Source organism: Dendropsophus ebraccatus, chromosome 5 (assembly GCF_027789765.1).
Source record: "Dendropsophus ebraccatus isolate aDenEbr1 chromosome 5, aDenEbr1.pat, whole genome shotgun sequence".
Classification (NCBI taxonomy): Eukaryota; Metazoa; Chordata; class Amphibia; order Anura; family Hylidae; genus Dendropsophus; species Dendropsophus ebraccatus.
The window spans coordinates 4,935,909-4,963,834 of NC_091458.1; the positions used below are offsets into that span (position 1 = coordinate 4,935,909).

General features: G+C 50.3%; 1 protein-coding gene across 3 annotated transcripts in view; it reads left to right on the forward strand.

Moving 5' to 3' along the window:
• Positions 1–7,575: 7,575 nt before the first annotated feature.
• Positions 7,576–27,926, forward strand: part of LOC138792196 (sodium-dependent proline transporter-like) — a 36,714-nt gene continuing 16,363 nt past the window's right edge. The window contains exons 1-7 of one of the 3 annotated variants that reach the window (XM_069969331.1): positions 7,576–7,732; positions 12,903–13,119; positions 24,991–25,122; positions 25,196–25,344; positions 25,424–25,473; positions 27,081–27,219; positions 27,320–27,449. In XM_069969331.1, the coding sequence (XP_069825432.1) occupies positions 7,625–7,732; positions 12,903–13,119; positions 24,991–25,122; positions 25,196–25,344; positions 25,424–25,473; positions 27,081–27,219; positions 27,320–27,449 (925 nt within the window). In that variant the 5' untranslated portion in view covers positions 7,576–7,624. Of the gene's footprint in view, positions 7,733–8,008; positions 8,105–8,282; positions 8,353–12,902; positions 13,120–24,990; positions 25,123–25,195; positions 25,345–25,423; positions 25,474–27,080; positions 27,220–27,319; positions 27,450–27,926 lie in introns of those variants that run through there. The other 2 variants (XM_069969332.1, XM_069969333.1) reach the window with 2 other exon arrangements.

Consider the following 27,926-nt stretch of genomic DNA (forward strand, 5'->3'; position numbering starts at 1 on the left):
GTATGGTGGTGTTGCACTCTTGCAGGTTGTTGCGGTGTAGGATGGTGTTGCAGTCTTGCAGGTTGTTGTGGTGTAGGATGGTGTTGCACTCTTGTAGGCTGTTGCGGTGTATGATGGTGTTGCACTTGCAGGTTGTTGCGGTGTAGGATGGTGTTGCACTCTTGCACGTTGTTGCGGAGTAGGATTATGTTACACTCTTGCAGGTTGTTGCGGTGTATGGTGGTGTTGCACTCTTGCAGGTTGTTGCGGTGTAGGATGGTGTTGCACTCTTGCAGGTTGTTGCGGTGTAGGATCGTGTTGCACTCTTGCAGGTTGTTGCGGTGTAGGATATATGTTGCACTCTTGCAGGTTGTTGCGGTGTATGATGGTGTTGCACTCTTGCAGGTTGTTGCCGTGTAGGGTGTTGTTGCAGTCTAGCAGGTTGTTGTGGTGTATGATGGTGTTGTACTCTTGCAGGTTGTTGCGGTGTATGATGGTGTTGCACTCTTGCAGGTTGTTGCGGTGTAGGATGGTGTTGCACTCTTGCAGGTTGTTGCGGTGTATGGTGGTGTTGCACTCTTGCAGGTTGTTGCGGTGTATGATGGTGTTGCACTCTTGCAGGTTGTTGCGGTGTAGGATGGTGTTGCACTCTTGCAGGTTGTTGCGGTGTATGGTGGTGATGCACTCTTGCAGGTTGTTGCGGTGTAGGATGGTGTTGCACTCTTGTAGGTTGTTGCGGTGTATGATGGTGTTGCACTATTGCAGGTTGTTGCGGTGTATGGTGGTGTTGCACTCTTGCAGGTTGTTGCGGTGTAGGATGGTGTTGCACTCTTGCAGGTTGTTGCAGTGTATGATGGTGTTGCACTCTTGCAGGTTGTTGCGGTGTATGGTGGTGTTGCACTCTTGCAGGTTGTTGCAATGTAGGATGGTGTTGCACTCTTGTAGGTTGTTGCGGTGTATGATGGTGTTGCACTCTTGCAGGTTGTTGCGGTGTAGGATGGTGTTGCACTCTTGCAGGTTGTTGCGGTGTATGATGGTGTTGCACTTTTGCAGGTTGTTGCGGTGTATGATGGTGTTGCACTCTTGCAGGTGGTTGCGGTGTATGATGGTGTTGCACTCTTGCAGGTTATTGCGGTGTATGGTGGTGTTGCACTCTTGCAGGTTGTTGCGGTGTAGGATGGTGTTGCACTCTTGCAGGTTGTTGCGGTGTAGGATCATGTTGCACTCTTGCAGGTTGTTGCGGTGTATGATGGTGTTGCACTCTTGCAGGTTGTTGCGGTGTAGGATGGTGTTGCACTCTTGCAGGTTGTTGCGGTGTAAGATTGTGTTGCACTCTTGCAGGTTGTTGCAGTGTAGGGTGGTGTTGCACTCTTGCAGGTTGTTGCGGTGTAAGATTGTGTTGCACTCTTGCAGGTTGTTGCAGTGTAGGGTGGTGTTGCACTCTTGCAGGTTGTTGCTGTGTATGATGGTGTTGCACTCTTGCAGGTTGTTGCGGTGTAGGATGGTGTTGCACTCTTGCAGGTTGTTGCAGTGTATGGTGGTGTTGCACTCTTGCAGGTTGTTGCGGTGTATGATGGTGTTGCACTCTTGCAGGTTGTTGCGGTGTAGGATGGTGTTGCACTCTTGCAGGTTGTTGCGGTGTAGGATGGTGTTGCACTCTTGTAGGTTGTTGCGGTGTAGGATGGTGTTGCACTCTTGCAGGTTGTTGCGGTGTAGGATGGTGTTGCACTCTTGCAGGTTGTTGCGGTGTATGATGGTGTTGCACTCTTGCAGGTTGTTGCGGTGTAGGATGGTGTTGCACTCTTGCAGGTTGTTGCGGTGTAGGATGGTGTTGCACTCTTGCAGGTTGTTGCGGTGTATGATGGTGTTGCAGTCTTGCAGGTTGTTGCGGTGTATGGTGGTGTTGCACTCTTGCAGGTTGTTGCGGTGTATGATGGTGTTGCACTCTTGCAGGTTGTTGCGGTGTAGGATCATGTTGCACTCTTGCAGGTTGTTGCGGTGTAAGATTGTGTTGCACTCTTGCAGGTTGTTGCAGTGTAGGGTGGTGTTGCACTCTTGCAGGTTGTTGCTGTGTATGATGGTGTTGCACTCTTGCAGGTTGTTGCGGTGTATGATGGTGTTGCACTCTTGCAGGTTGTTGCGGTGTAGGATGGTGTTGCACTCTTGCAGGTTGTTGCAGTGTAGGATGGTGTTGCACTCTTGCAGGTTGTTGCGGTGTAGGATGGTGTTGCACTCTTGCAGGTTGTTGCGGTGTATGGTGGTGTTGCACTCTTGCACGTTGTTGCAGTGTATGATGGTGTTGCACTCTTGCAGGTTGTTGCGGTGTATGATGATGTTGCACTCTTGCAGGTTGTTGCGGTGTATGATGGTGTTGCACTCTTGCAGGTTGTTGCGGTGTATGGTGGTGTTGCACTCTTGCAGGTTGTTGCGGTGTATGATGGTGTTGCACTCTTGCAGGTTGTTGCGGTGTAGGATCATGTTGCACTCTTGCAGGTTGTTGCGGTGTATGATGGTGTTGCACTCTTGCAGGTTGTTGCGGTGTATGATGGTGTTGCACTCTTGCAGGTTGTTGCGGTGTAAGATTGTGTTGCAACTCTGCAGGTTGTTGCGGTGTATGATTGGGTGTTGCACTCTTGCAGTTGTTGCGGTGTAGGATATGTTGCACTCTTGCAGGTTGTTGCGGTGTATGATGGTGTTGCACTCTTGCAGGTTGTTGCAGTGTAGGATGGTGTTGCACTCTTGCAGGTTGTTGCGGTGTAGGATGTGTTGCACTCTTGCAGGTTGTTGCGGTGTATGGTGGTGTTGCACTCTGCAGGTTGTTGCGGTGTAGATGGTTTGCACTCTTTCAGGTTGTTGCGGTGTATGATGGTGTTGCACTCTTGCAGGTTGTTGCGGTGTATGATGGTGTTGCACCTCTTGCAGGTTGTTGCGGTGTAGGATGGTGTTGCACTCTTGCAGGTGTTGCGGTGTAGGATGGTGTCTGCACTCTTGCAGGTTGTTGCGGTGTATGATGGTGTTGCACTCTTGCAGGTTGTTGCGGTGTAGGATCATGTTGCACTCTTGCAGGTTGGTTGCGGTGTATGATGGTTTTGCACTCTGCAGGTTGTTGCGGTGTATGATGGTGTTGCACTCTTGCAGGTTGTTGCGGTGTATGATGGTGTTGCACTCTTGCAGGTTGTTGCGGTGTAGGATGGTGTTTGCACTCTTGCAGGTTGTTGCGGTGTATGATGGTGTTGCACTCTTGCAGGTTTTTGCGGTGTAGGATCATGTTGCACTCTTGCAGGTTGTTGCGGTGTATGATGGTGTTGCACTCTTGCAGGTTGTTGCGGTGTAGTGATGGTGTTGCACTCTTGCAGGTTGTTGCGGTGGTAGGATCGTGTTGCACTCTTGCAGGTTGTTGCGGTGTAGGATCGTGTTGCAACTCTTGCAGGTTGTTGCGGTGTATGATTGTGTTTGCACTCTCTTGCAGGTTGTTGCGGTGTATGATGGTGTTGCACTCTTGCAGGTTGTTGCGGTGTAGGATCGTGTTGCACTCTTGCAGGTTTTTTGCGGTGTATGGTGGTGTTGCACTCTTGCAGGTTGTTGCGGTGTATGATGGTGTTGCACTCTTGCAGGTTGTTGCGGTGTAGGATCGTGTTGCACTCTTGCAGGTTGTTGCGGTGTATGGTGGTGTTGCACTCTTGCAGGTTGTTGCGGTGTAGGATGGTGTTGCACTCTTGCAGGTTGTTGCGGTGTAGGATCGTGTTGCACTCTTGCAGGTTGTTGCGGTGTATGGTGGTGTTGCACTCTTGCAGGTGTTGCGGTGTAGGACTCTTTGCAGGTTGTTGCCGGTGGTCGTATTGTTTGCACTCTTGCAGGTTGTTGCGGTGTAGGATGGTGTTGCACTCTTGCAGGTTGTTGCGGTGTAGGATGGTGTTGCACTCTTGCAGGTTGTTGCGGTGTATGATGGTGTTGCAGTCTTGCAGGTTGTTGCGGTGTATGATGGTGTTGCACTCTTGCAGGTTGTTGCGGTGTAGGATCATGTTGCACTCTTGCAGGTTGTTGCGGTGTATGATGGTGTTTGCACTCTTGCAGGTTGTTGCGGTGTAGGATGGTGTTGCACTCTTGCAGGTTGTTGCGGTGTAGGATCGTGTTGCACTCTTGCAGGTTGTTGCGGTGTAGGATCGTGTTGCACTCTTGCAGGTTGTTGCGGTGTATGACGGTGTTGCACTCTCTTGCAGGTTGTTGCGGTGTATGATGGTGTTGCACTCTTGCAGGTTGTTGCGGTGTAGGATCGTGTTGCACTCTTGCAGGTTGCTGCGGTGTATGGTGGTGTTGCACTCTTGCAGGTTGTTGCGGTGTATGATGGTGTTGCACTCTTGCAGGTTGTTGCGGTGTAGGATCGTGTTGCACTCTTGCAGGTTGTTGCGGTGTATGGTGGTGTTGCACTCTTGCAGGTTGTTGCGGTGTAGGATGGTGTTGCACTCTTGCAGGTTGTTGCGGTGTATGATGGTGTTGCACTCTTGCAGGTTGTTGCGGTGTAGGATGGTGTTGCACTCTTGCAGGTTGTTGCGGTGTATGATGGTGTTGCACTCTTGCAGGTTGTTGCGGTGTATGGTGGTGTTGCACTCTTGCAGGTTGTTGCGGTGTAGGATGGTGTTGCACTCTTGCAGGTTGTTGCGGTGTATGGTGGTGTTGCACTCTTGCAGGTTGTTGCGGTGTATGGTGGTGTTGCACTCTTGCAGGTTGTTGCGGTGTATGATGGTGTTGCACTCTTGCAGGTTGTTGCGGTGTATGATGGTGTTGCACTCTTGCAGGTTGTTGCGGTGTAGGATGGTGTTGCACTCTTGCAGGTTGTTGCGGTGTAGGATGGTGTTGCACTCTTGCAGGTTGTTGCGGTGTATGATGGTGTTGCACTCTTGCAGGTTGTTGCGGTGTAGGATCATGTTGCACTCTTGCAGGTTGTTGCGGTGTATGATGGTGTTGCACTCTTGCAGGTTGTTGCGGTGTATGATGGTGTTGCACTCTTGCAGGTTGTTGCGGTGTATGATGGTGTTGCACTCTTGCAGGTTGTTGCGGTGTAGGATGGTGTTGCACTCTTGCAGGTTGTTGCGGTGTATGATGGTGTTGCACTCTTGCAGGTTTTTGCGGTGTAGGATCATGTTGCACTCTTGCAGGTTGTTGCGGTGTATGATGGTGTTGCACTCTTGCAGGTTGTTGCGGTGTATGATGGTGTTGCACTCTTGCAGGTTGTTGCGGTGTAGGATCGTGTTGCACTCTTGCAGGTTGTTGCGGTGTAGGATCGTGTTGCACTCTTGCAGGTTGTTGCGGTGTATGATGGTGTTGCACTCTCTTGCAGGTTGTTGCGGTGTATGATGGTGTTGCACTCTTGCAGGTTGTTGCGGTGTATGGTGGTGTTGCACTCTTGCAGGTTGTTGCGGTGTAGGATGGTGTTGCACTCTTGCAGGTTGTTGCGGTGTATGGTGGTGTTGCACTCTTGCAGGTTGTTGCGGTGTATGGTGGTGTTGCACTCTTGCAGGTTGTTGCGGTGTTTGATGGTGTTGCACTCTTGCAGGTTGTTGCGGTGTATGATGGTGTTGCACTCTTGCAGGTTGTTGCGGTGTAGGATGGTGTTGCACTCTTGCAGGTTGTTGCGGTGTAGGATGGTGTTGCACTCTTGCAGGTTGTTGCGGTGTATGATGGTGTTGCACTCTTGCAGGTTGTTGCGGTGTAGGATCATGTTGCACTCTTGCAGGTTGTTGCGGTGTATGATGGTGTTGCACTCTTGCAGGTTGTTGCGGTGTATGATGGTGTTGCACTCTTGCAGGTTGTTGCGGTGTATGATGGTGTTGCACTCTTGCAGGTTGTTGCGGTGTAGGATGGTGTTGCACTCTTGCAGGTTGTTGCGGTGTATGATGGTGTTGCACTCTTGCAGGTTTTTGCGGTGTAGGATCATGTTGCACTCTTGCAGGTTGTTGCGGTGTATGATGGTGTTGCACTCTTGCAGGTTGTTGCGGTGTATGATGGTGTTGCACTCTTGCAGGTTGTTGCGGTGTAGGATCGTGTTGCACTCTTGCAGGTTGTTGCGGTGTAGGATCGTGTTGCACTCTTGCAGGTTGTTGCGGTGTATGATGGTGTTGCACTCTCTTGCAGGTTGTTGCGGTGTATGATGGTGTTGCACTCTTGCAGGTTGTTGCGGTGTAGGATCGTGTTGCACTCTTGCAGGTTGCTGCGGTGTATGGTGGTGTTGCACTCTTGCAGGTTGTTGCGGTGTATGATGGTGTTGCACTCTTGCAGGTTGTTGCGGTGTAGGATCGTGTTGCACTCTTGCAGGTTGTTGCGGTGTATGGTGGTGTTGCACTCTTGCAGGTTGTTGCGGTGTAGGATGGTGTTGCACTCTTGCAGGTTGTTGCGGTGTAGGATCGTGTTGCACTCTTGCAGGTTGTTGCGGTGTATGGTGGTGTTGCACTCTTGCAGGTTGTTGCGGTGTAGGATGGTGTTGCACTCTTGCAGGTTGTTGCGGTGTAGGATGGTGTTGCACTCTTGCAGGTTGTTGCGGTGTAGGATGGTGTTGCACTCTTGCAGGTTGTTGCGGTGTATGATGGTGTTGCAGTCTTGCAGGTTGTTGCGGTGTATGATGGTGTTGCACTCTTGCAGGTTTTTGCGGTGTAGGATCATGTTGCACTCTTGCAGGTTGTTGCGGTGTATGATGGTGTTGCACTCTTGCAGGTTGTTGCGGTGTATGATGGTGTTGCACTCTTGCAGGTTGTTGCGGTGTAGGATCGTGTTGCACTCTTGCAGGTTGTTGCGGTGTAGGATCGTGTTGCACTCTTGCAGGTTGTTGCGGTGTATGATGGTGTTGCACTCTCTTGCAGGTTGTTGCGGTGTATGATGGTGTTGCACTCTTGCAGGTTGTTGCGGTGTAGGATCGTGTTGCACTCTTGCAGGTTGCTGCGGTGTATGGTGGTGTTGCACTCTTGCAGGTTGTTGCGGTGTATGATGGTGTTGCACTCTTGCAGGTTGTTGCGGTGTAGGATCGTGTTGCACTCTTGCAGGTTGTTGCGGTGTATGGTGGTGTTGCACTCTTGCAGGTTGTTGCGGTGTAGGATGGTGTTGCACTCTTGCAGGTTGTTGCGGTGTATGATGGTGTTGCACTCTTGCAGGTTGTTGCGGTGTATGGTGGTGTTGCACTCTTGCAGGTTGTTGCGGTGTAGGATGGTGTTGCACTCTTGCAGGTTGTTGCGGTGTATGGTGGTGTTGCACTCTTGCAGGTTGTTGCGGTGTATGGTGGTGTTGCACTCTTGCAGGTTGTTGCGGTGTTTGATGGTGTTGCACTCTTGCAGGTTGTTGCGGTGTATGATGGTGTTGCACTCTTGCAGGTTGTTGCGGTGTAGGATGGTGTTGCACTCTTGCAGGTTGTTGCGGTGTAGGATGGTGTTGCACTCTCTCAGCACAGGCAGCAGAGGGGTCTCTGAGAGTCTCTGAGGGAGGGGCGTGGAGGGGGAGGAGGAATCAGGGATTGTTACTGGGATGACAATACAGGTTGGGTCGGGTCTGGTTGTCACGGTGATGAAGTGATGACATGGGAGGGGGCGGGGCTCAGCACACCTGGCTTCAGGTGAGGTTGTCTCTGTGAGGTCAGTGCTGTCTCCTGTACTGCCGACACATGAAGCTGCCCCCCGAGACCTGGACAGAGGGGCTGCACCGGGGTAATATGCAGCCCCACGAGACTGATGGAGGGGGAGAGACTGCTGCCGAGACTTTACCAGCACAGGTGAGTGGGAGGAAGAGACAGACAGAGCGGGAGAGACTGCTGCTGGGACATCACCAGCACAGGTGAGAGGGAGGAAGAGACAGACAGAGCGGGAGAGACTGCTGCTGGGACATCACCAGCACAGGTGAGAGGGAGGAAGAGACAGACAGAGCGGGAGAGACTGCTGCCGAGACATCCCCAGCACAGGTGAGAGGGAGGAAGAGACAGACAGAGCGGGAGAGACTGCTGCTGGGACATCACCAGCACAGGTGAGAGGGAGGAAGAGACAGACAGAGCGGGAGAGACTGCTGCTGGGACATCACCAGCACAGGTGAGAGGGAGGAAGAGACAGACAGAGCGGGAGAGACTGCTGCCGAGACATCCCCAGCACAGGTGAGAGGGAGGAAGAGACAGACAGAGCGGGAGAGACTGCTGCTGGGACATCACCAGCACAGGTGAGAGGGAGGAAGAGACAGACAGAGCGGGAGAGACTGCTGCTGGGACATCCCCAGCACAGGTGAGAGGGAGGAAGAGACAGACAGAGCGGGAGAGACTGCTGCTGGGACATCACCAGCACAGGTGAGAGGGAGGAAGAGACAGACAGAGCGGGAGAGACTGCTGCTGGGACATCACCAGCACAGGTGAGAGGGAGGAAGAGACTGCTGCCGGGACATCCCCAGCACAGGTGAGAGGGAGGAAGAGACAGGCGGAGGGGAAAGAGGAAGACATAGAAAAAGAAGGTCATAGAAAGAGACAGCGTGGACTAAGGTCTCATATAAAGAGCCAGCAGGGACTGAGGTGTCATAGAAAGAGACAGCCGGAAATCAGGATTCATAGAAGTACACAGCGAGGAATCAGGTTTCATAGAAAGAGACAGCGAGGACTGAGGTGTTTTAGAGACAGCGAGGACTGAGGTGTTTTAGAGACAGCGAGGAATCAGGTTCATAGAAAGAGACAGCGGGGACTAAGGTGTCATAGACAGCGAGGAATCTGGTTCATAGAAAGAGACAGTAGGGACTGAGGTGTCATAAAAAGACAGCGGGGACTAAGGTGTCATAGAAAGAGACAGCGGGGACTAAGGTGTCATAGAAAGAGACAGAGAGTAATCAGGTGTCATAGAAAGAGACAGTGGGGACTGAGGTGTCATAGAAAGAGACAGCGGGGACTGAGGTGTCATAGAAAGAGACAGAGAGTAATCAGGTGTCATAGAAAGAGACAGAAGGGACTGAGGTGTAATATAATATAATGCTCTGGGGGGGGATTCCTCCTGGATCCTTCCGAAGTGATCTATAAATATCCTGTATATGGCGGACGGTGACATCATCGCTCCCTGTCTGTATACTGCGGACGGTGACATCATCACTCCCTGTCTGTATACTGCAGACGGTGACATCATCACTCCCTGTCTGTATACTGCGGACGGTGACATCATCGCTCCCTGTCTGTATACTGCGGCTGGTGACATCATCGCTCCCTGTCTGTATACTGCGGACGGTGACATCATCGCTCCCTGTCTGTATACTGCGGCCGGTGACATCATCGCTCCCTGTCTGTATACAGCAGCCGGTGACATCGTCGCTCCCTGTCTGTATACTGCGGCTGGTGACATCATCGCTCCCTGTCAGTATACTGCGGCTGGTGACATCATTGCTCATTGTGTCATCATCAGCCATCACCGGCCCACCATTGTGTCATCATCCATCATCTCTTCTATCATTCACTCCTTATTGTCACCTCCTTCATCTCTCCATCATTCCTTATTGTCGCCTCCATCATCGCTCCCTGTCTGTATACTGCGGCCGGTGACATCATCGCTCCCTGTCTGTATACTGCGGCCAGTGACATCATCGCTCCCTGTCTGTATACGGCGGCCGGTGACATCATCGCTCCCTGTCTGTATACTGTGGCCGGTGACATCATCGCTTCCTGTCTGTATACAGCGGCCGGTGACGACATCGCTCTTTGTAGCTGTAGTAAATCATGTTTCCTGTGATGTCACAGTTCGGGGCGGAGATAGAACCTGTTGGACCTCGGTGATATCTCACAGATCCAACACTGCAGCTACAACACTGATGTAAGCTGAGCCTTATACCAGCTGTGCGGAGGGGGCGGGGCATAGATAACCCCGCCCCTGAGGTCCTGCTCTTCCATAGCACATGGTGGATGGAGACTCTCTAGTGGATCGGGAAGATGGAGGAACGTGAGACATTGCTCCGTCCTGATTCATCCCCAGCAATGCAAATTAGCTGTGATACACCCATGATTAGATACATCACTGTCACAGCAGTCATTGGATTGTGATTCATTTACATTTTAAATTATTGTCTGTAAACATAAGTTATACATCAGGTGACCTTCATCATCATCGCTGTCATCACCCCCTCCCCCCCAGCCTGACATGGCTGATACCAGAGACTAGTAGATTGCAGTCAGCACAGTCAGCTCCTATCAGCCTGGTGGCCCATGTTATGGTGTTTCCAGAGGGGGCGCTGTATTGGGTCACTGGCCCTGATGATGGATGAGATCTCAGCACATTATGCTGGACATGGAGGGAATATTAGCTTTTCCATCCCCGGTGAGCCTGGTTCTCAGTGGACATTACCCCCTCCCCCGCAGTGTCCCACAGAGCGCTGACACCCAGGAGGTTTCCATGACTGTTCTTGTAACCATAACCTCATACTGTGTCCTCCAACCCAAAGAGGGGGCATCATAGTCACTGGCCCACCATTGTGTCATCATCAGCCATCCCCGGCCCACCATTGTGTCATCATCAGCCCTCACTGGCCCACCATTGTGTCATCATCAGCCATCCCCGGCCCACCATTGTGTCATCATCAGCCATTACCAGCCCACCATTGTGTCATCATCAGCCATCACCGGCCCACCATTGTATCCAGGGCCGATTCTGGGGTTTCTGCCGCCTGAGGCAAACCTCAGGCGGCCGCCCCGAGTGATGGCCGGCACTCCCCTCCTCCCCCCCCGTCGCCGCAGCCATCCACTCACCTGTCCCACGCCGCAGCCGGCCCGCGCTCTCTGCTGTCTCCACATCCCGTCAGGTCCCGCAATGTCACGGACCTCCAGGCTGTGGTGAGTGAGTCGGGTGATCGGATCGCGCGGGGCGGTCCCGCACGACCCGATCACCCCAGCGCGTCCCCCACCGACCCCGGGCACTCACCACAGCCTGGAGGTCCGTGACAGCTGCAGGGTGACATCGCGGGACCTGACGGGATGTGGAGAGCGCGGGCGACGGGACAGGTGAGCGGCCGCTGTCATTTTTGTTAAGTGATACTTAACAAAAATGACAGCAGGGGGGACATAATGCCGCCCCCTGCCGGACCGCAAAATCTGCCGCCTGAGGCGGAAGGCTCATTCCGCCTCATGGCAGAAGCGGGCCTGATTGTATCATCGTCAACCATCACTGGCCCACCATTGTGTCATCATCAGCCATCACTGGCCCACCATTGTGTCATCATCAGCCATCACTGGCCCACCATTGTATCATCATCAGCCATCACTGGCCCAGCATTGTGTCATCATCAGCCATCACTGGCCCACCATTGTGTCATCATCAGCCATCACTGGCCCACCATTGTGTCATCATCAGCCATCCCCGGCCCACCATTGTGTCATCATCAGCCATCCCCGGCCCACCATTGTGTCATCATCAGCCATCACTGGCCCACCATTGTGTCATCATCAGCCATCACTGGCCCACCATTGTGTCATCATCAGCCATCACTGGCCCACCATTGTGTCATCATCAGCCATCACTGGCCCACCATTGTGTCATCATCAGCCATCACTGGCCCACCATTGTGTCATCATCAGCCATCCCGGCCCATCATTGTGTCATCATCAGCCATCACTGGCCCACCATTGTGTCATCATCAGCCATCACTGGCCCACCATTGTGTCATCATCAGCCATCACTGGCCCACCATTGTGTCATCATCAGCCATCACTGGCCCACCATTCAGCCATCACTGGCCCACCATTGTGTCATCATCAGCCATCACTGGCCCACCATTGTGTCATCATCAGCCATCACTGGCCCACCATTGTGTCATCATCAGCCATCACTGGCCCACCATTATGTCATCATCAGCCATCACTGGCCCACCATTGTGTCATCATCAGCCATCCCGGCCCATCATTGTGTCATCATCAGCCATCACTGGCCCACCATTGTGTCATCATCAGCCATCACTGGCCCACCATTGTGTCATCATCAGCCATCACTGGCCCACCATTGTGTCATCATCCATCATCTCTTCTATCCATCATTCCTCATTGTCACCTCCATCATTCCTCATCATCCCTCATTCACTCCTTATTGTCGCCTCCATCATCTCTCCATCATTCCTCATTGTCACCTCCTTCATCTCTCCATCATTCCTCATTGTCACCTCCATCATCTCTCCATTTTCTGTTCTGCGGTTTCTCCGGGTCTGTCATCCCTTCCTGATGAATCTTTGGGATCCATTATCCTTGTAGTGAGTAATAAATCTTCCAGGATACAACCAGCACATTGCTCATTGCCTGCGAGGTGATGGCGGTGGTGGTCCTCACCGTTACAGAGAGCAGACCTATAATACTCCGGATGGAATCTGTAGGAGAAAACACGAGTGACAGCAGCCTCCAATACACAGTCCATCAGGGTTGTCACCCGGCCTGTATATTAGTGCTCAATGTATATCAGGGTTGTCACCCGGCCTGTATATTAGTGCTCAGTGTCCATCAGGGTTGTCACCCGGCCTGTATATTAGTGCTCAGTGTCCATCAGGGTTGTCACCCGGCCTGTATATTAGTGCTCAATGTATATCAGGGTTGTCACCCGGCCTGTATATTAGTGCTCAGTGTCCATCAGGGTTGTCACCCGGCCTGTATATTAGTGCTCAGTGTCCATCAGGGTTGTCACCCGGCCTGTATATTAGTGCTCAATGTATATCAGGGTTGTCACCCGGCCTGTATATTAGTGCTCAATGTATATCAGGGTTGTCACCCGGCCTGTATATTACTGCTCAGTGTCTGTGGTCAGGATGAGTGTGCAAAGCCCAAAGAAGGGGCTATAAATGGTGGAAATGAATACAGGACCATTCAGACCAAGGAGCTTTCTCCAGACGAGCAGCAGACTGGCATTGAGATGAGAGCTCTGGTTCCTCTAATAATCTACGTTTTCTTCTCGTCTCAGGAGTCGCCATCAGCTCTGGAAATCCCTGGATCAGAAAACAATAATCCTGTCCCCCAGATCCCGTCTCATGAGCAATCTGTGACCCCCGCAGTGTCCTCACCGCCCCCCCGGGAGACTTGGGGGGGAAAGTACGAGTTCCTGCTCTCCTGCATTGGCTACTGCGTCGGTCTGGGCAATGTCTGGAGGTTTCCCTATCTGTGTTACAGGAATGGAGGAGGTGAGTGCATGCTGGGAGTCTGGGAATTGGGTGCACAATGATATACATATATATAGAGAGAGAGGATGCACCAGTCCTGGATGTATAATATATTAGGATGCACCAGTCCTGGATGTATAATATATTAGGATGCACCAGTCCTGGATGTATATAATATATTAGGATGCACCAGTCCTGGATGTATATAATATATTAGGATGCACCAGTCCTAGATGTATAATATATTAGGATGCACCAGTCCTGGATGTATATAATATATTAGGATGCACCAGTCCTGGATGTATATAATATATTAGGATGCACCAGTCCTGGATGTATATAATATATTAGGATGCACCAGTCCTAGATGTATAATATATTAGGATGCATCAGTCCTGGATGTATAATATATTAGGATGCACCAGTCCTGGATGTATAATATATTAGGATGCACCAGTCCTAGATGTATAATATATTAGGATGCACCAGTCCTGGATGTATATAATATATTAGGATGCATCAGTCCTGGATGTATAATATATTAGGATGCACCAGTCCTGGATGTATAATATATTAGGATGCACCAGTCCTGGATGTATAATATATTAGGATGCACCAGTCCTGGATGTATATAATATATTAGGATGCACCAGTCCTGGATGTATATAATATATTAGGATGCATCAGTCCTGGATGTATAATATATTAGGATGCACCAGTCCTGGATGTATAATATATTAGGATGCACCAGTCCTGGATGTATAATATATTAGGATGCACCAGTCCTGGATGTATAATATATTAGGATGCATCAGTCCTGGATGTATAATATATTAGGATGCTCCACTCCTGGATGTATAATATATTAGGATGCACCAGTCCTGGATGTATAATATATTAGGATGCGCCAGTCCTGGATGTATAATATATTAGGATGCATCAGTCCTGGATGTATAATATATTAGGATGCTCCAGTCCTGGATGTATAATATATTAGGATGCTCCAGTCCTGGATGTATAATATATTAGGATGCACCAGTCCTGGATGTATATAATATATTAGGATGCACCAGTCCTGGATGTATAATATATTAGGATGCTCCAGTCCTAGATGTATAATATATTAGGATGCACCAGTCCTGGATGTATAATATATTAGGATGCGCCAGTCCTGGATGTATAATATATTAGGATGCACCAGTCCTGGATGTATATAATATATTAGGATGCACCAGTCCTGGATGTATATAATATATTAGGATGCACCAGTCCTGGATGTATATAATATATTAGGATGCACCAGTCCTGGATGTATATAATATATTAGGATGCACCAGTCCTGGATGTATATAATATATTAGGATGCACCAGTCCTGGATGTATATAATATATTAGGATGCACCAGTCCTGGATGTATATAATATATTAGGATGCACCAGTCCTGGATGTATATAATATATTAGGATGCACCAGTCCTGGATGTATATAATATATTAGGATGCACCAGTCCTGGATGTATATAATATATTAGGATGCACCAGTCCTGGATGTATATAATATATTAGGATGCGCCAGTCCTGGATGTATAATATATTAGGATGCTCCAGTCCTGGATGTATAATATATTAGGATGCTCCAGTCCTGGATGTATAATAAATTAGGATGCACCAGTCCTGGATGTATAATATATTAGGATGCACCAGTCCTGGATGTATATAATATATTAGGATGCATCAGTCCTGGATGTATAATATATTAGGATGCACCAGTCCTGGATGTATAATATATTAGGATGCATCAGTCCTGGATGTATAATATATTAGGATGCGCCAGTCCTGGATGTATAATATATTAGGATGCGCCAGTCCTGGATGTATATAATATATTAGGATGCACCGGTCCTGGATGTATATAATATATTAGGATGCACCAGTCCTGGATGTATATAATATATTAGGATGCACCAGTCCTGGATGTATATAATATATTAGGATGCACCAGTCCTGGATGTATATAATATATTAGGATGCACCAGTCCTGGATGTATATAATATATTAGGATGCGCCAGTCCTGGATGTATAATATATTAGGATGCTCCAGTCCTGGATGTATAATATATTAGGATGCTCCAGTCCTGGATGTATAATAAATTAGGATGCACCAGTCCTGGATGTATAATATATTAGGATGCACCAGTCCTGGATGTATATAATATATTAGGATGCATCAGTCCTGGATGTATAATATATTAGGATGCACCAGTCCTGGATGTATAATATATTAGGATGCACCAGTCCTGGATGTATAATATATTAGGATGCATCAGTCCTGGATGTATAATATATTAGGATGCATCAGTCCTGGATGTATAATATATTAGGATGCACCAGTCCTGGATGTATAATATATTAGGATGCACCAGTCCTGGATGTATAATATATTAGGATGCACCAGTCCTGGATGTATATAATATATTAGGATGCACCAGTCCTGGAACACTTAAACAACACAATATAACTAAGTAAGGGTCCATTTACACAGAAATATTATTTGCCAAAGATTTGAAGCCAAAGCCAGGAATGGATTTGAAAAGAGGAGAAATCTCAGTCTTTCCTTTATCACCTGTCCCCTGTTTATAGTCTGTTTCTGGCTTTGGCTTCAAATCTTTGGCAGATAATCTGTCAGATAATCTTTCTGTGTAAATGGACCCTTAGGGCCCTATTACACGGGACGAATATCATGCGAAAAATTGTTAAATCGTTTGAATTTAAACGATGATCGTTCTGTGTAATTGAAGGGAACGATCGAAAAATCGTTCGTATGTCGTTGATTGTTGATATAGATCTGAACCTAAAATTATCGCTAATCGTTCGCTGTAATTCCATGTTCGTTTGCTCAAGTTCCGCGTTTTTTCACTAATCGTTTAGTGTAATTGCACCTTGTTCATTGTTTTTCTGGGATCAGAAGGAATAAACGATCGCAATAAAGATCATAGTAACGATCGTAAATAACGATTATCGTTCTGTGTAATATGGTGAACGATTTCAGGTTAACGATAAACAATCTCGTTTGTGATCATTTATCGTTAGTCATTAATCGTTAAAAATCACTCAGTGTAATAGGACCCTTATGCTGCGTTTACACGTAACGATTATTGGCCCGATCGTACGATTAGCGATGTCGGATTTACGATTTTTTTTTTATAACGATCAGCGTTTAGATGGTACGATATATCGTACGAATATTTGCACTGCGATCGTTTTGCGATCGTTTAAGCCTATCTCACACATTGGTTAAATCGGCGAACGACTGTTCACACGGAACGATTTTCGAATTTTTTGCGTACGATGAACGACGATTTGATGACCTGATGAAAGAACAAAATGTACGATTTATCGTGCGTCGTTCGATCGTTCGCTGCATTTACACGTACGATTATCGTGCGAATTCGACCGTTATCGCGCAAATTCGCACGATAATCGTTACGTGTAAACGCAGCATCAGGAAGCAGCACTGACTGAAAATCACTGTCACCTGTTGTTGAGCAAATTGAATAGACAACTGGTGGAAATTATTGGCAATTAGCAAGACACCCCCTATAGATGAGGGTCCTGCAGGTGGGGACCACAGACCACTTCTTAGTACCGCTGCTTTCTGACTGATGTTTTGGTCACTTTTGAATGTTGCTGGTGCTTTCACACTCGTAGTAGCATGAGACAGACTCTACACACCACACAGGTGGCTCAGGTAGTGCAGCTCATCCAGGATGGCACATCAATGCGAGCCGTGACAAGAAGGTTTGCTGTGTCTGTCAGCGTAGTGTCCAGAAGCTGGAGGCTACCAGGAGACAGGCCAGTACACCAGGAGACCTGGAGGAGGCCGGAGGAGGCAACAACCCAGCAGCAGGACCGCTACCTCCACCTCTGTGCAAGGAGGACCAGGAGGAGCACTGCCAGAGCCCTGCACAATCACCTTCAGCAGCCACAAATCTGCATGTGTCTGCACAAACGGTTAGACACTGACTCCATCAGGATGGTATGAGGGCGCGACGTCCACAGATGGGCGTTATGCTTACAGCCCAATATATATATATATATATATATATATATATATATATATATATAATTTTTTTTAACTTATAGTCCGGAGTTCTTACACTATAGTCACAGTGTGGACTATGTATTTATATGGCCGTGTCGTCGTACAGAGATACATGTGACCTTAGAGTATAGATCACTCCACACCCTCCGTATAATAACCTGACAGAGACAGATCTGACTGATCAGGGTGTAGTCATCGCAATCTCCTCATATAATGTATATAAAATGTATATACCCATTGTGATGTGTGTGTGTATATATATATATATATATATATATATATATATATATATATATACCCAGTGTAATGTATGTTCTGTCCTCCTTATGTATGTGGGGGCCATAAGTTGACAGGCAGCTAAACCCTCCCAGCAATTCATTTTATTATTGCAGGGATAGGGTGAAAGGAATAGAACGATACTGCACTCACTAATACATATATATACATGTGATGGCGTACTATACGAGCCATGTGACTGTATGTAGTAACTACAAACTGTAAAATGACATCGGGAGATGTATAAAACACATCAATATACAATAAGCTGCACGACTGCACATAGACCCAAAGCAAAGAGCAACCATAATTAATAACCATAGCTGCCAGGAATAAAGACACAGACACCAATATAACTTTTGCTGGGTGGTGATCGGCCACAGCTTTTAATTATTTCTCAAACCAAACCAATAACCGGGCACGTAGTGCCGAACTCTTACACCGAGGGGTGTAAAGGGGTATGCCGGACGACAGACTCCTGCCGTGCAAGTCCGCCTTACTAACCCAACACGCCTGCTTAGCAGGTAATTTCCGCCAGCTGTGACTTTAGTATAATAATAACAAAAAGAAAGGACAAAATAAACAAAACACCATGACAAACCAAGATCAAAAGGGAGGGCGGGGGGGCAAAGCGGCTGCAGGTCCGTCCTGTGGAGACTGAGGGCAGGAAGAGGAAGCTCAGGAGACTAAAGGCAGAGGGAGGGGCTAGAGCAAGGAGGGAATCCGGCCTATTGGCTACAGAGCTGATAGGAAACACCCAGGAGCTGTGTCTGAGAGGGGTGTGGGAGGAGCTACAGCCTCACAGGAACTGGTAACCCTTTCCTGGCAGCTGCTAATGATCAGGTTATAGGAGGAAATAGAGGAGAGTGCATATGCAGTCAGTGTATACCCCCCCCCCTCCATATCCAGTCAGGTGCCTTCCAATATATACTGCTGGATGACTGTATAAATGTACCAGCGATGCTACTGTAAGCCCGGAGGAAGAGGATGGCTCAGGATACAGCCGACTCTGCAGTGCTCTGAGGGTAATGGCTGGAATGATGAAGATGATGATGATGATGTCACCAGGGTCATGGGCTACAGATAAGGAAGCTGAGATGGACCAAACAATCTTTTACATACAAAGTACAGTCTATGCGGATGGCCACTAGAGGGAGCATTTAACACTTGCATACGGATTCATTACCGCATGACCATACCTCCCAACTTTTGCAAAGAGGGACATGTGCGCCGTGGTCCCCATAGCCACGCCCCCAAGCCACGCCCCACAGCGGGCCTTCATAGCCACGCCCCCATAGCCACCCTCTATAGCCACGCCCCCATAGCAACCTTCCATAGCCACGCCCCCATAGTAACCCTCCATAGCCACTCCCCTACAGTCACCACATGCTGCTGAAGGAATAGTGCCCTATACAGTATCCAATCCCCCCAAAATGCCCTATATAGTATCCAATCCCCCACATAGTATCCAATCCCCCCAATAGTGCCCCACATAGTATCCAATCCCCCACATAGTGCCCCACATAGTATCCAATCCCCCACATAGTGCCCCACATAGTATCCAATGCCCCATATAGTGCCCCACATAGTATCCAATCCCCCCATATAGTGCCCCACATAGTATCCAATCCCCCCATATAGTGCCCCACATAGTATCCAATCCCCCCATATAGTGCCCCACATAGTATCCAATCCCCCATATAGTGCCCCACATAGTATCCAATCCCCCCAATAGTACCCCACATAGTAGCCAATCCCCCCAGTAGTGCCCCACATAGTAGCCAATGCCCCATATAGTGCCCCACATAGTAGCCAATCCCCCATATAGTGCCCCACATAGTATCCAATCGCCCCATATAGTGCCCCACATAGTATCCAATCCCCCCATTAGTGTAGCCCCACCAAAAAAACAATAAACCAGTAACTCACCTGTCCGCCGGTCCCAGCAGCTCCTCTCCCGGCAGAGCGCTCACTCCTGTCATCCTCCGGGGCGGGCAGCGGGGTATACAGACACTGACTGTGCCGGAAGTGAGTCATGACCGAGGCTGCAGGTCACTTCCGGCACAGTCAGGGTCTGTATACCCCGCTGCCCGCCCCGGAGGATGACGGGAGTGCGCGCTCTGCCGGGAGAGGAGCTGCTGGGACCGGCGGACAGGTGAGTTACTGGTTTATTGTTTTTTTTCGGTGGGGCCACATATAATGCACCCCGAAAATGGGACTGTCCCACGGAATCCGGGACAGTTGGGAGGTATGTATGACTACAAGGAACAGCAATTGTAAAACATTATACAACAGTATACATCCATTTTACATAACATAAACTGCTGAAGGCATGACAATGTATATACCCAGTGTAATATATGTACCCAGTGTAATCCACAGATGTAAACCATGACCTCTATAAGCCAGGAACATTTCCTGCTGGCATTTCGTCACCTCCGGCATCTTCTTGTCCTCTGTCTGACTGGAGCTGCCATATGTACGACTAGGTTTAGTCTCTCACTTTTATATTATATACACTAGGAAGGATACTGGGTGACTGAGGGCTCTGCAGCAGGTGTTATAGCGCAGGCTGGCAGGTGGTGCCGTACCACTGCCGCACTTGTCGCAGGAGCTGAGTGGTGCACTGGCTTATCCCTCAGCCCCATCAATCACTTAACCACTTCCTAAGGTGTGTTGGCGGAGGACATGAATCCTAAGGTGTGTTGGCGGAGGACATGAATCCTGCGGTGTGTTGGCAGAGGACATGAATCCTGCGGTGTGATGGCGATGGACATGAATCCTGCGGTGTGTTGGCGGAGGACATGAATCCTGCGGTGTGTTGGCAGAGGACATGAATCCTGCGGTGTGTTGGCGGAGGACATGAATCCTGCGGTGTGTTGGCAGAGGACATGAATCCTGCGGTGTGTTGGCGGAGGACATGAATCCTGCGGTGTGTTGGCAGAGGACATGAATCCTGCGGTGTGTTGGCGGAGGACATGAATCCTGCGGTGTGTTGGCGGAGGACATGAATCCTGCGGTGTGTTGGCGGAGGACATGAATCCTGCGGTGTGTTGGCAGAGGACATGAATCCTGCGGTGTGTTGGCAGAGGACATGAATCCTGCGGTGTGTTGGCGGAGGACATGAATCCTGCGGTGTGTTGGCGGTGGACATGAATCCTGCGGTGTGTTGGCGGAGGACATGAATCCTGCGGTGTGTTGGCGGAGGACATGAATCCTGCGGTGTGTTGGCGGAGGACATGAATCCTGCGGTGTGTTGGCGGAGGACATGAATCCTGCGGTGTGTTGGCGGAGGACATGAATCCTGCGGTGTGTTGGCGGAGGACATGAATCCTGCGGTGTGTTGGCGGAGGACATGAATCCTGCGGTGTGTTGGCGGAGGACATGAATCCTGCGGTGTGTTGGCGGAGGACATGAATCCTGCGGTGTGTTGGCGGTGGACATGAATCCTGCGGTGTGTTGGCGGAGGACATGAATCCTGCGATGTGTTGGCAGAGGACATGAATCCTGCGGTGTGTTGGCAGAGGACATGAATCCTGCGGTGTGATGGCGGTGGACATGAATCCTGCGATGTGTTGGCAGAGGACATGAATCCTGCGGTGTGTTGGCAGAGGACATGAATCCTGCGATGTGTTGGCAGAGGACATGAATCCTAAGGTGTGTTGGCGGAGGACATGAATCCTGCGGTGTGTTGGCGGAGGACATGAATCCTGCGGTGTGTTGGCAGAGGACATGAATCCTAAGGTGTGTTGGCAGAGGACATGAATCCTGCGGTGTGTTGGCGGAGGACATGAATCCTGCGGTGTGTTGGCGGAGGACATGAATCCTGCGGTGTGTTGGCGGTGGACATGAATCCTGCGGTGTGTTGGCGGAGGACATGAATCCTGCGGTGTGTTGGCGGAGGACATGAATCCTGCGGTGTGTTGGCGGTGGACATGAATCCTGCGGTGTGTTGGCGGAGGACATGAATCCTGCGGTGTGTTGGCAGAGGACATGAATCCTGCGGTGTGATGGCGGTGGACATGAATCCTGCGATGTGTTGGCAGAGGACATGAATCCTGCGGTGTGTTGGCGGAGGACATGAATCCTAAGGTGTGTTGGCGGAGGACATGAATCCTGCGGTGTGTTGGTGGAGGACATGAATCCTGCGGTGTGTTGGCAGAGGACATGAATCCTAAGGTGTGTTGGCAGAGGACATGAATCCTGCGGTGTGTTGGCAGAGGACATGAATCCTGCGGTGTGTTGGCGGTGGACATGAATCCTGCGGTGTGTTGGCAGAGGACATGAATCCTGCAGTGTGGGCGGAGGATGTGAATCCTGCGGTGTGTTGGCGGAGGACATGAATCCTGCGGTGTGTTGGCAGAGGACATGAATCCTGCAGTGTGGGCGGAGGACATGAATCCTGCAGTGTGGGCGGAGGATGTGAATCCTGCGGTGTGTTGGCAGAGGACTTCAATCACAAGCGGTCTGGTCAAATCTGGAAGGCCTATTCGGCTTTAAGCGCAACTTCTCCAACCCCTGACTAGACTAGTAGTACCTCTGCACGTCACATGACTTGACTTTAGGGTGCCTTCACACCTACCGGATCCACAGCGGATCTCACTTCTGCGGATTCGAAGCAAGAACCGCTGCGGATCCGGTACCATTCACCCCTATGATAGCACATATCCGCTGTGAATATGTGCTTTAACCCCTCGCTGTCCGCAGCCCCGCCGCCGCATTAGCCCATCCTCGGCCGCATCCCCCCATCGCCCGCCGCACCATGCACCCTTCCGCCGAGAACATAAAGTACCTGCTTGGCGGCGCGGCTGCAGTGAGGCTCCCGACTCTGGTCCAGCGGGCTGCAGGATGCGTCCGGGGATGCGGCCGAGGATGGGCTAATGCGGCAGCGGGGCTGCGGACAGCGAGGGGTTAAAGCCCATATTCACAGCGGGATGTTAATCCTGCTGCGAATATGTGCTATCATAGGGGTGAATGGTACCAGATCCGCAGCGGTTCTCGCTTCGAATCCGCAGAAGTGAGATCCGCTGTGGATCCGGTAGGTGTGAAGGCACCCTAAGAGATAGATGACCCTCACATCGTGGACAGTCTGGATCCCTTATTGGTAGTCGAATCTCTGGTGGTTTGGCACTGAATACTCGTGGTTCTCAGACAAAATGGACAACAGCAGCTCGGTCTGCACAGGCCTGGAAGAAGCCTCTCTGGATCTGGATATAGATGGTTCATACACAGGAACACTGGAACTGACTTGACTGAGTAACCCCCAGGCCTGATCTAACCAACCTTCCATGCTGCAGGGAGCAGGCTGCCATCGGTGGGGAGACCTGAGGTAACCTGTTAGCCGATTGGTTCAGGGGAATGAGAAGACTGAGGTTGGCCCTGATAGGCTGAGAGAGGGGAGGAAACCCAGACAGATTGGCTCCAACAAGCAGGTGGCAGACTTGTACATAGCAGAATACAGACATACAATACAGTCCCCTCCCTGCACTCATCTCTATGATCAGTTACAGCTGCACAGGCCTCTCTATCCCCTCCCTGCACTTATCTATCATGTTGTGTATATCTGGCTGCTTAATGACTACAAAGACTTAGGGTGGTATTACACAGGTGATGGGGGCCCGGTAATGCCTGTAATGCTTGTTTACTGGGCCTATTACACAGCCCAATAATCGTTTAACAAGGGCTGCAGGGACATTGTTACCGATGTCCTTGCAGCCCTTGCTTAAACTATATACTCTACCTATCCACGCTCCAGGGCTGTTCCTGCAGTCTGCTTCTCCCCGGGTCCCGCACGCTTCAGCTTCAGAGCGGCCTGTCAGCTGACAGGCCGCTCAGCCAATCACAGGCTGCAGTAGCCCCGGCCGCTCTGAAGCTAGAGCGTGTGGGAACCGGGAGAAGCGGACTGCAGGAACAGCCCTGGAGCATGGATAGGTATTGTAAATCGTTAGTCGCCAGCTGTGCATCGCTTTTACACGTAACAATGCATGGTCCGCGCCCGACAATTATAGGTTCTAACCTATATCAACAATCAGCCGATGACAACGATCATCGGCTGATCGTTGTCTTTATTACACGGAGCGATAATTGTCCGAATCGGGCCGATTATCGTTCTGTGTACCCTTAGAGGGAACATTGTCAGCAGTCCAGGTGAGGTTATGGTGGTCCGGGGGCGGCAGCCATAAGAAGAAGGTGCCTGTGGCAGAGCTCTTAGCTGTGACCCAGTTCGGTGTATATGACCCCTACACTGTATATAGGGCAGGAGCCGCCCCGGCAGACGCAGCGGCACAGGACACACGTGGCGCAGGGTTTATTGTTCACTTCCATTGATCAAAGGCTGTGACCTGTTTTCTATTTATAGCAAATTGTTTGTGGATGAAACCAGCCCGACCGGCCCCAATAATGACTATGGACGTGTGAGATCATCATCATGGCGGCCCTGCCCCCGCACCACAGGCTCTACATATACCTCACTGCTTCACTGGCCAGGATGGGGGTGGTAGTCCTTACCAAGGCCCAGCCTCCACATGGGCTGATGGTAACATTTGTGGGGTACACAGACACCATTATGGGGTAATGGCAGCGTCTGATAACTGTGATACATAATATACATAGATATGAAGCGTGCGGTGTAATCCTCCCGGGAATGTGGCCGGTGAGCAAGGGGACAGGCCCGGACACGGCACCAGGAATGTATCAGCCTGTAGTCACTGCCGCCACGTCTCGTGCTGACTGACAGCTCACAGGGAGACAACGCGGCTATCATTGACAGACAGTCAGTGGGATATAGCATCTCTGATGTGCCGGCAGTCCCGATCCAATGCTGCTGGCGCCATCTTGGTAAATCTAGACAAAATCTACAGCTCGAGTCTACCATTGAGCGGAATTGCTGAACAGTTTGTATGTGGCAACGTTCTCCAAAGCATTAAACTCCCCACGTCTGGAGAAGTGGGATGCTGCCCCAAGGCTGGGCATATGGCCCATGGCTTTATCCATGTTTTCCAGGACTCTCTAAGGCAACATCCAACTTCTCCAAACGCCGGGAATCAAATGCCGAGCGTTCAGATTTGGAGAATGTTGCCAAACACGGGCAGTTCGGCAATTCCGCTCAACGCTACTCGCCTCCCTTTCTTTGGAGAGTTCTAGAAACTTTCCAGATATGAGCTTTAATGTTGTCATGAGGAACCCCATCATTTCTTCAGTGACCTCACACCCTCCCGTGAGACGTCTCCCCCCATATCAGATGACCATCTGTTACACCCATCATCTGATGGAAGCCTTCATCTGATTGGATTTCATAGGCGCCTTCTCCATTCTCCTTAGGAGCCAATCAGATCACTGCTTCCATCTTCAAGCCACCCCTGCCGGGAAGCTGACTGGCTGTGATTACATATTTTTAGGACAGTGATGACGTTTCCTGCAACCAATCAGACCCCAACTTTCATTTTCTGTAGGTGAGAGCTGGAATCTGATTGGCTGCCCAGGCTGATGTCGCTATCTTGTTCTCTTCCTCCCAGGAGCCTTTCTCATCCCGTACTCCATCATGCTTTTCTTTACCGGACTCCCCCTCTTCCTCATGGAGCTCAGCTTGGGTCAGTATGGAGCAGCCGGACCCATCACCGTATGGAAGTGCTGCCCCATTCTGAAAGGTGAGTGGAGGGTAGGAGCAACCCCCTGAGTTACCAGCCTGGCCCCTGATGTGACCTGTCCTCTCCTCTCCAGGTATCGGCATTGGGATGCTCCTGGTCGCTGCTCTGGTTTCGCTCTATTATAACGTTATTATTGCCTGGACCTTCTATTACCTGGGCAAGTCCTTCCAGAGCCCCCTTCCCTGGACCTGTGATGCCCCTAATTATGCCCCCCTGTGTAAGGTAAGCCGGGGTCACGGGAGGGGGGATAATCACACGGAAGGGTTGTATATTTCATATGTGTTATATGTTCACCCCACAGAACGTCTCCAGCAATGGCTCCATGTTCAGCGCCTCAGAAGCCTTCTGGAAGTAAGAGACTGATCCCCTCACTGATACATGGGGAGCATAACAACACCCCGTGTCCCTCTGGAGCCCAATGCCCTGTGTCCCTGTGTACTGCAGCTCCCTGTGTCCCTGTGTACTGCAGCTCCCTGTGTCCCTGCAGACCCCAACTCTGTGTCCCTGCAGAGCCCTGTGTCCCTGCAGACCCCAACTCTGTGTCCCTGCAGAGCCCTGTGTCCCTGCAGAACCCAACGCCCTGTGTCTCTGCAGAGCCCTGTGTCCCTGCAGACCCCAACCATCTGTGTCCCTGCAGAACCCAACGCCCTGTGTGCCTGTGTACTGCAGCTCCCTGTGTCCCTGCAGAGCCCTGTGTCCCTGCAGACCCCAACCATCTGTGTCCCTGCAGAACCCAACGCCCTGTGTCCCTGTGTACTGCAGCTCCCTGTGTCCCTGCAGAGCCCTGAGTCCCTGTGGAGCCCAACACCCTGTATCCCTGTGTAGTGTGGCGCCCTGTGTCCCTGCGGAGCATGAGTCCCTGTGTAGTGCGGCACTCTGTTTCCCTGCGGAGTATGAGTCCCTGTGTAGTGCGGCACCCTGTGTCCCTGCGGAGCATGAGTCCCTGTGTAGTGCGGCACCCTGTGTCCCTGCGGAGCATGAGTCCCTGTGTAGTGCGGCACCCTCTGTCCCCATAGCTTAAGGGTTGGATGATAAATGCTTTTGCCAGCTGTACTGAGTTTTAGGGAGAATCTGGAGTTTACTGAATCAGTTTAGACATGAGAGTTAGGAAGGCTACTGTGAGGTGGGGGGTCTGTCCTTTCCAATTAGAGCAGTGCTCTGCTGTAACCACTGTGGAGTCGGGGTGATATACTGGAAGAACAAACTGTATTCACAGCTTTGACAAATCCGCCTATTGCTGATCAAAGGCACCGAGTGACACAATCCAGGAGTACAGCCCCTACATAATGGGGAGCCAGCCAATGGGGTTCCTTGTTGGGGTTCTGGTGAGTTGCAGTGGAGCAGACCGCTGTCATGACTGAATCTCCTGGTGAAGAGGTTAGAGAGGTTAGCGTGGACAGGATTTAGGCCCCTTGGTAGCCTCACCAGAGGTTTACTAGCCCAGGAACACTTGAGATTAACCAACAGGAGCCGATCAGCACACACCTTCTGGAACATACACTGATCTGATCACATGGCCGACCTCACCTCTAGCTCTTGGTGGAGAGGACCTGAGGAGACAGGGAAAGTATCCGTTTTGGTGACCTTTGCAGTGAATGGTTAGCAAGCCAACTCTCAGCTGGTGGCAGACATTTGGCAAGGCACCTGAGCAAATGGGGCGGAATTCCATGGCAGAACTCTCCACCGCTGAATCCCGCCTGCTTTAGTGTCTGACGGCGTCACGCAGAATTCTACCCCATTTGTTTAGTGTGAACATTCCCTTACAGAGAAACCTTCAGCTGTGCTTTACAATAGGAGAAAAATACAGGGGGACACCTAGTGACCAAAATGCAGTAATACAAGACTCCATCCACCGAATACCCAATAATACTTATACCTTCAGTATAATACATATGCCTAGAATTGCTCTGTATATAATTCTGCCTGTATAATAAGGTGTTGCCCCCCTGTGGTTGCAGTGAGAAGGTGCTGGGTGTGGTGCACAGTTCAGGCCTCAGTGATCCGGGCCCTGTACGCTGGGAGCTGGCCCTGTGTCTCCTGGCCGCCTGGATCATCATCTTCCTCTGTATGATAAAGGGAATCCGCAGCTCTGGAAAGGTGAGAGGTCGCCCCATCACCCCCCCCCCCCCCCGTACCCCACTCATCCCCCTTCCTTCCCATCGTCCTCCCGTCTTCTCACCCGCCCTGTCCTATACAGATTGTGTATTTTACAGCCACCTTTCCTTACTTCGTCCTTGTTGTTCTCATCATCCGGGGAGCGACGCTGGAGGGGTCTATAGATGGCGTCCGATTCTACTTGTCAGCTGACTGGAAGAGACTGCAGAGCGCTCAGGTACCACCGCTACCTATATACACCATATAAATATATATATAGAGAGAGAGAGCACAGGTACCTATATACACCACATAGCTCCATATACATAGAGCACAGGTACCACCTCTACCTATATACACCACGTATCTCCATATATATAGAGCACAGGTACCACCGCTACCTATATACACCACATATCTCTATATACATAGAGCTCGGATACCACCGCTACCTATATACACCATATAAATATAGAGAGAGCACAGGGACCACCGCCACCTATATACACCACGTATCTCCATATATATAGAGCACAGGTACCACCGCCACCTATATACACCACATATCTCCATATACATAGAGCACAGATACCACCGCTACCTATATACACCATATAAATACAGAGAGAGAGAGAGAGAGAATACCACCGCTACCTATATACCTGCATTCCTCTTGCACATAGTGAGTCCACTCTCCCTCCATGTTTGTA